Source organism: Puccinia triticina, chromosome 14A, assembly GCF_026914185.1.
Source record: "Puccinia triticina chromosome 14A, complete sequence".
NCBI lineage: Eukaryota > Fungi > Basidiomycota > Pucciniomycetes > Pucciniales > Pucciniaceae > Puccinia > Puccinia triticina.
The window spans coordinates 3,873,535-3,882,614 of record NC_070571.1 but is presented as its reverse complement, the minus strand read 5'-3'; the positions used below and the strand labels follow the sequence as shown (position 1 = coordinate 3,882,614).

The window sequence follows — 9,080 nt, the reverse complement described above, 5'->3', positions numbered from 1 at the left end:
GCCTCGCTTGATGACCGGCCATTGAGTGCACATCCCACTCGAATCCGATGACCGGTCAACCAGCGGGATGTGTACCCCACTCGATGGCCGGTCATTGAGCGAGGCGTGTACTCCTCTCGATGGCCCGCCATCGAGTGCACATCCCACTCAATGACCGGTCAAACCATCCCAGTCGATGACCGGTCAACCAGCGGGGTGTGTGCTCTGCTCAATGACCGGCCATCGAGTGGGGTACACATCCCGCTGGTTGACCGGTCATCAAGCGGAGCACACCCCGCTGGTTGACCGGCGAGTGTGATGTGCACTTGATTGGCGATCATCAAGTGAGGTAGGTGAGAGTGAGGTGTGTTCTCCGCTCAATGCCGGCGATTGGGCGGAATACACATCTCGCTCGATGACCGGCCATCGAGTGTGAACATCACACTCAATGGCTGGTCAGCAAACAAGGTGTGTACTCCGCTTGATGACCGGTCATTGGGGTACACATCCCACTCAATGACTGGTCATCAAGCGTGTGCTCTGCCCGATGACCGGCCATCGAGTGGAATGTGTCTGTCGATGGCCAGCCATTGAGCAGTATGGTCACTCTAGGAGTGCACATCCCACTCCACGACTAACCATAGAGTGGGGTGTGTACCTCACATGACGAGATGACTGGTCAATTGGAGGGGCGTGCTCCAATAGATGGTTGGTCATTGATTGGGGTGTGTACCTACACACTTGATGGCTGGCATCTAGTGTACTCCACTGGATGCTGGAGTGTGCAGGGGGCACTCCTTTTTCAGGGAGTAAAACATCAGAAAGGGAGTGCTGGGTCCATGCACTCCAATTGTATGGAGTGAACTATTGGGACACTCATTAAATTTGGTGGCAAATGGAGTGCATGGTGGCTTACTCCAATTTCTTTGGCTTGCTGGGGCCCACACTCCAACTTTCTTGGAGTGCATGCTCCATGAACTCACTTTTGGAGTGCATGAAGTAAATTTATGGAGTGCATTTAGGCTGACCCTTTATTCTTGAGGTATGACAGCCTTGTGATTGATGGTTGCTGGTTTTCTGGGTAGATCAGGATTGGCTTACCACATCGTTTGGTGAATATGTCGGCGAGTTGGAATTTGTTGGAGATCCAGACGAGTTTGACTTGATATTTCCTGACGAAGTCGTTGATGAAGTAAAATGCTCGTTGAAGGTATCCGGTTTTCTTGCGGGAGGCGTTATCCGTTGCGACCAACACGGCTGCTTGGTTGTCGCACAAAATCTCGTAGTTTCCTACGGGACAGGTGTCGTCCAGTATCAACTTGATGTTGGCCAGGGTTTGGGTAGTGATGGAGAGCGCCACGTATTCGGCAGCGCAGGTCGACATTGCCACGACCATCTGTCTCTTGGACCCCCAGGTGATGGGGTTACCGTAGTGCTGGAGAAAGTAACTGGTCGTGGATCGCTCATGTTCACCGCCCCAACCTGCATTGACAAACAGGCGGACGGCGTCGTGGCCGGGGGAAAACGTGATCGATCGTCGGGGATGTTTCCTGACATACCCTACAAGGTGGTCGAGAGCCTCCCAGTGTTCCCGAGATGGTCGGCTGCTGTACCGTGCCAGTAGATTGACTGCGTAGGCAATATCAGGGCGAGTCCCGCATGCTAAGTACATGAGTGACCCGAGCACAGATCGGAATGCAGTGGGATCTACTGGATCCTTGGTTGATGAAACGAGGGGTTTGTCTGGCAGCGTGGTGTTCTGATGGACCGTTCGTCGTTGATAGTCAGTCGCGATCTGCCGTGCTAAGAGGTGCTGTTCCAGGAGGATTGAGTCCGACAGGTGGCGGACGTTTATCCCAACAATTTGGTCTACGTCCGTCTTCCATTTTACTTCCAGGTGCTCAGTAAGTTGTTGTTGGAGTGTTTCCAGAGCGGTCGGGGAATTACTGGCCACCAAGCCGTCGTCGATGTGCATCCAAATGAATATCGAGACATTGTCCTTCCGGTAGACATACAAGGACGACTCAACCTGTGACGCCTCAAAACCAATCCGTCCAAGAATATTTTTGAAGTGCAACCACCAGCAGCGACCCGCCTGTTTTGTACCGTACAACGCTTTCTTTAGGCGAAGGACCTTTCCTTTCAGTTCTGGGCGCAGTTCCGTAGGTGGCTTGACGTATACCTCCTTGTCGATGGGGCTATAGAGATAAGCGGAACTAACGTCGAACGAGTGGACCGTGAAGTGGTGTTGGATCAAGATGGAGATGAGGAGGCGAAGTGTTGCTAGGGAAGCAGTCGGAGCAAAAGTGTCGCCGCAATCGATACCGGGTCGTTGGTTGAAACCGCGAGCTACATATCGGGCCTTGAATTTCACTATGGTTCCTCGCGTGTCACGTTTGAGCGCGAAAACCCAACGTGCTCCGATGACTCGAATTCCCTTTTGGGGTTCTGTTACTTCCCATACGGCCAATTTCTCGAGTTGGGACAATTCCTGCTCGGCAGCCGTGCGCCATGATGAAGACTGAGGGCTGGCTAGGGCGGTGTGGATGGAAGTAGGGATGTCGATATCGGATTGCATGGTGATGGAGTCAGCCGCTTCTTGCTGAACAGCTGCCTCAGTTTTGGTGTCTTCGTTTCCGAGGGTAAGATTGTTGATGATGAATTGAAGGTCGTTTTTTGAGGTGGGGATTGGGGGCAGTGGGAGTCGTTGAAAATCCGGGAATACCGCGTTGGCTGACTGGATGAAAGCGTTGAGAGCCTTGTTATAGAATATCCACCCTTTTTCAGAAGGTGGATATCCCACAAGGAAGCACTCGTCCGCCCTTGTATCAAATTTGCCGGACTGTTTTTCAGTAGGTTTGAACACGAGCGCCCAAGCTCTGAACGGATAGATGTAATCTGGGACTTGTGTTTTGCCGTAGAGGATTTCGATGGGGGTCTTGGGGGAAATGCGAGAATGTGGAAGGCGGTTGTGGATGTATACCGCGACTTGCTGAGCATAGCTCCAGAATTTCATAGGGAGAGTTCCCTGCTGGGGCATGACTCTCGACATGTTGTTGATCGTGCGGTTTACTCTTTCGGCTTCGCCGTTTTCTTCGGGGTGATAGGGGGACGAATGTGTCAGTGTGACACCACGATCTTCCAGGATTTGGGCAAGTTTCTTTGACAGGAATTCGCCGCCATTATCGCATCGGAGGAAACGAGGATACTTTCCAAGTCGAGTTTTGATAGCGTCAAGCCAGACTTTCAGCCGTTCCGTCACGTCGGATTTGTTCTTGAGCGGGGCCAGGAGTGTGTACATTGATGCGTGGTCTCGGAGAGTAAGAGAAAATTGGTTGCCGTGTATGTCGTCTTTGAATGGACCCATTACGTCTGAGACCAGTAAATCCAGGACCTCATTCTTTGGAATGGAAGATGGGGGTAAGAATCGTTTGCCGGTGGCCTTCAATGCAACGCACTTTTCGCAGAAAAATGATCGCCAGTCTTTGACAAACTCGGTTCCCAGGAATCGATCCAGGAAAATTTTTACCATTTTATTGCTTGCATGTCCGAGTCGTTCGTGCCATCGTACAGCTTCCATGCTCGGTTGATTTGTCATTGATGCAAGGGTGATTTCGTTTGGGGGATTTTTTGGGGTTGGGGATCTGGTGATGAGGTTCCAACATGGGTTTGAGAAAGTGGTTTGGAATACTCAATCGTTGTGTATGAGTGACATTGAGCAGTCTTTGTCGAAAACCGGACGGAAGCCATAAGTGACAAGGAAGCCGAGAGATAGAATTACATAAGGAATTGTCGGATTGTGGTAGACATTCTTTATCCAAATCGTTCCGTTAGGAGTGGGTATCTTCAGACTACCAATACCCGTAAGTGTCATGGCGGTTTTCCGAGAAGCCAGAAGTACAGGGAAGGGGTTGGTTAGTCTCCGTTCAAACGTGAAGAAAGGAGAGTTACTGCTTACGCATGCGGAAGCTCCAGAATCCACCAATACCGTGTCATTGTGTGGCGCCGTAGTATCGATGGCTTGCACTCTGACCGGTGCTGGTTTGGATGTGGCTTGGGCATTCGCAGCGGGAGTGGTGTTTGTTGAAAATTTTCCCACGTTCAATTTGCCATCCTGGATGTCGCGAGCCAGGGTCCGGCAATTCAAGGCCCAATGTCCTGAGCGACTACAGTAGTTGCATTCGGCACCTTTTTCCGCCATCTGAGTTGGAGTAGGGGCCGTATTCTTGAACGCTAAAGCGTTTGCGAGGGCCTTGGTGCCAAAGGTGTTTGTTCGTGGGGCCTGGGTCTGCCGTTGAGGTCGGCTAGTTTGTTGATTACTTGGTTGGCTGGCTTGCATATGATTTATAAGGATTGGGTTGTCAGAGGTTCCAGTGTGAAGCTCTCCCTCGACTTGGGTGATTTGTGCGCACACCGTGTCGAGTGTAGGGATTGTGGTTGATGTGTTGAGGCGGTGGTTGAGATTGTTCCTGAACGCGTTTTCATCGACGTCGACCGGAGGTCGAATGACTGACTGTAAGATTAGGCCAAAAAATTCTTTGGTCGTGATCTTCTTTTGTTGAAATTCCAAGTAGAATTCTTGGAATTGCGCGAGGAGTTTGTCGTTGGATGGTTGCCGTTCGGACAAATAGAAATCCCGCAGTTGGTTGATCAAGGCCAGTTTGTTCTGGCGGTCGTTTCGCTTGCACCGTGCTTCAAGCTTCTCAAAAATGGCCTTCGGCTGGCGGAGTGAGTTGACGATCCCCTGCAGCTTCTTCTCAACAGATCCTCGGAGCAATATCACCACTGCTGGTTCTTGTTCGTCATCGACCAGGATCCAATTTGTTGGTTTCGACAGAAAGTTTTCACGTCTGAACACAAAGTCGAGTGTCGTGTTGACTTGTCGTTCCCATGCCGAGTAGTTTTCGCCGGTGAATTTTAGGTATTCGACGTCCGAGTGTATCGAGCGGTGCAACGCCATGGGGTCCTTCATAAACTGCTTTTGATGCAGGGAGTATGTCGGTGCCGAAATGACGGTCGATGGTTCTTGCTTAAAGTGCGGTGGTTTTTCTCGATTCGTTTTGATATGGTCGGTGATTTTATTGACGGCGTCGATGATGCTGTCAATTTTCCCTTCAAGCTTAGTTTGTTTGAAGTCGAGTCCACCAATCAGATCGCGAGTCTTGTGATTGCTGAGCTGGAGTGCTCGGAAGTTTGAGTCGGCATTGCTGAATTGCTTAACAATGTGATCGTTTGTCAGGTCCTCGGCGTTGGTTTGGCTGATGGATGCTAGGTTTGCCAACGGGGAGCTGGATCTCTCTGGTGGTGCAGTCAATTTTCCTTTTGAGGTTGAGCCCTGGCGTTTGGACATGGTTAGCGGTGGCTTGAGCTGGCTTTTAACCTATAAAGAAACAGGACAAAAATCGGTTAATGTCCGCGACTGGTTGATGAGTGCAAGAGAGATATAAGATTGCATGTGAGAGAGAAAAGGAATACAAGAAGATAGATATGATAAAAAGAGATAAAGAGAAACAGACCTATAAAGAAACAGGACAAAAATCGGTTAATGTCCGCGACTGGTTGATGAGTGCAAGAGAGATGAGGAAATCATCAACCAGCCGCGGGTTAGACTATATATACACAAAGTTATGGACTACTGAGATATGATAAAAGATGAAACGTAGATGAGAAAAAATAGATGAGAAACAAAGTAGATGAGAAGATAGAAGTATAGATGTAGATCTAAACAAAGTTCGCTATGTTGTTAACCCATAAACTCTACACTTCTGTCCTGCCTCGGGCGTTGCTACAGGCGAGGGTGGTTTCGCTCGCACACGCGTGGCAGACAATCAGCCGTGCTGGACCGATGATCATCAGCGGATAGCTGCTGTTCAGCCTTCGCTTGGCGTTCCTGCAACGGGGTGGGGGATCCAAATGTAGATTGTCCCGTTGCAATTTGGACGGCCGCGCCCCCCAAAATCGAAGCACCCTGACCACATCCGGCTGCGGGGTGCAAAATACGGTCAGTCAATCTGATGGGAATTGATCCTAGCATGAAAGCGCATTTACTCCTCCTAGTTGATATGGTTGTATAATCTCATTGGCCGGGAGGGTGCATATAACCTTGCCGGTGGGTCACCGCGTAGTACAAAAGTTGTACCCGGTCAACTACGTGGGCTCTCCATACAACTCTAGCTGACCGGAAGGCTAAGAACTCGCCAGTAGGGTCAGGGGTGAGATTTCCGCCGTTCAACGATGCTCATGTACCGCCCTGTCGGTCGGGAGGAATTGCGGGTCAACGAGGTTGTAGTGTCACGCCGGCTGGGAGCAATTCATTCCGGTCAACGACAGTTGAGTACAGTCTCGTTGACCGAGATCAAATATGCATGATCTCGGTCGTTGTGCATTTCTCCCGGTCAACGAATGTATGCGCCAAACCGATGCGACTTTTCATTATGCATACGCAGCAAATGTGTCAATTCTCACTTGCACCAAAAACATACAAAACCTTGACCTAACCTCAGAATTCCCCCGGCAACAAAAACAACTCAACCCGCCCAAAGCATATTAATCTTTTCCTCACACATTTACATTATCATACTTGTGAGGAAGAGACTAATCATTAAACTCTTGTGCGCGTCCCTCAACCAAACCAATCAACCAAAACTCAAAAATAAAATCACTGCATGTATTCCAGGTGAGTGTGTGTTAAGAGATATTGTCTTTGTTGTCCAAACTGTCATCTCATTGTATCTTTCATCATTAAGGTGTGTGTGTGCTAAGAGCTATTGTCTTCCTTGTCCAAATTGTCATCTCATTGTATCTTTCATCATTAAGGTCTTTGCCTTTGAGTTCCCAATTGAACTCTGTCCAAAATTTACAAACCAGGTCATATGATCTGTGTTACGATCAGAATGCGCCTGGTATGGTCAAAAAACCAAAAGCCAATCAGAATGTGTCCAGTATGGTTGGAGGACCAAAAGCCAACCAGAATGCTTGCGGTATGGTTTAAGGACTGGGATCATTCCAATCACAATTTGGGTTAAACCCAAACCCAAAAGATAGGGTTTGCATCAGAATAAAGTCAAAATTGATGCAACTTCATTGCTGGAAATTCAGACCAGAATCTCATTCCGGTTTTTTTCCAGGATTTTTCCTGGAACACTTTTTTATATGACCGACCAATCAAGCCTCACAAATGCAGGCTCATATAAACAAATCACACCTTAAATTGTATGGCTTGTCTAGCATAGTTGTCAAGGAGCTCCAGTGGGGGTGGATCAGCAACATGGTGCTGGTGTGAGCCTGATTCTCTATAGTGACAGCAGGACACAAGAAAATGGGGGGCAATATTTGGATTTCTTTGGATAAAGAAAATACAAATATTAGAGAGAGAGAGAGAGAGAAAGAGAGAGAGAAACTGAGCAGATCCAAGATGAGCAGATATTCAAGATTATTCTGGTGGGTACTAACTTCCACTGGCAATGCTACCTCCTTAAGGGAGTGCTGCCAAGCTGTGCTAGAGAGTGCAACAGCCTCCTCTCACCAAAGAAACGTGGAGGGCTCCTGGATTAGACAAGTTTAATCCAGCCACAATTTTTTAGACTTCCCCCTGGATAGCCAAGGTTCTTTAAAGGGAAACCTATGTGGTTTTTTTCTTACAAAAACCACAGAAAAAGAAGGATGTGAAGCAGCAGAATCCTTAGGTTATGAGGTCAAGATTTAAGTGGACCTGTGATCAAAGATTGGGCAGAAGCAAGCAAAGAGAGAGCAATCAAGGAGACACAGAGTGGTACCTCTGAGATAAACAAGGTTCAGTGAAAGAGGTTACTTACTGTCAATATCCTAGGCGCCTGTGACGGTGGGTATACTGGGAGTGTTGTAAACTCTTTGGTGGTGATCTGGGTTGTGGTTCTGGTTGTCTGAAGTCTGTAGATCCTCCTCAGGCAAGGTGGATCCTGACTTCAAGAATTTTCACAGTTTGCTTACGTAATTACATATCTACATGTGGTTTGGTGTGCCTGGTAGCGCCTACATGTCACAACTGCGCATGCGCGCCACACCTCAAGAACTCAGGGAAGGAGTAGAGATACAAATAAATGGTAAGTTGTAACTAGAGTTAAAATTGCATGAGGAAACAGAATATGAAGTCAAAACAAGTTTATCTCTTAGATGAAAAATATATGAAGCAATTCATATTTAAAAAGGTAGAAAAGGAAGACTTTAGGTCAGCTGTGTTGACTCTAAGGCTGACAGCTGGTTTGAGCCCCCCTTTTGGCTTGATGATTTATTTGGCCCTCAATTTGAGCCAATCACCACCTGTGACAGCCTGGAACCATTCCAAATAGCATTTGAAAGAAATTTGGAAGGGTGTTGGCAATCCGCAATATTTTTGGATTGACCTGAATTAAAACTACAGGAAACTTCCAGTGGAAACCCTTTGTATTACGTTTGCCCCTTGCAGGCAGACACCTCAAAATGATATTGGTTGCCAATCAAAATCATTTCAGTGAACTTCACCCATGGTGTACTCACATGATGACCGGTGTATTGATTTATATTCACAAGCTTGATAGAATTTCCACTCAGTGATAGCGCGGGCAGGAATGCACAAGCGGCTGAGTTCAGAGTGCATTTGGTAACATAAGCACTGAGGATGATGGCAGAAAAGCACAACAGGAAAAGCTTACGGAATAGCATGGATTGGGGACCACAGAGTTTGGATTGGGTGGCAGACTGGAGCAGAAGGCCAGAGCTGGACTGCGACAGACCAAAAACGGGGACTGATAGAAGCAGTGTGTCAGCAGGTGAGCCAGGGTTGCTGAAGTGGGTTCCTACAGCGGGCAGAGGCGCTGGTTATAGACTGAATGACGGGGGCTAGACAGAGGATGTGGGGGGTCAAGCGTTGGAGAGGAGTGGAGCCTGTGGGTGTGATGTGCAGAAGTTGGGTGGACATGGCGGAATAGTGCGGGAAAGTTTCAAATTGCAGGATGGGGTGGGAACGGAGAGGGAAGTGCGTGGAGTGTTAAAATTTTCTCTTCTCTTTTCCTTTTCATCATCTTACTTACTACTCATCACATTGTACTTACATCAACGGAAGTACTAGAGTATTGGAAGAGTTT

At 48.2% G+C, this 9,080-nt stretch overlaps 1 protein-coding gene across 1 annotated transcript; it reads right to left on the bottom strand.

Annotated features, from left to right (window-relative positions):
• Positions 1-5,764: 5,764 nt before the first annotated feature.
• On the bottom strand, positions 5,765-6,013 carry PtA15_14A356 (uncharacterized protein; the record flags this gene model as incomplete). Its single annotated transcript, XM_053163063.1, has 1 exon — positions 5,765-6,013. One exon carries the CDS (start codon positions 6,011-6,013, stop codon positions 5,765-5,767), a length of 249 nt encoding a protein of 82 aa, XP_053027027.1.
• Positions 6,014-9,080: the final 3,067 nt, after the last annotated feature.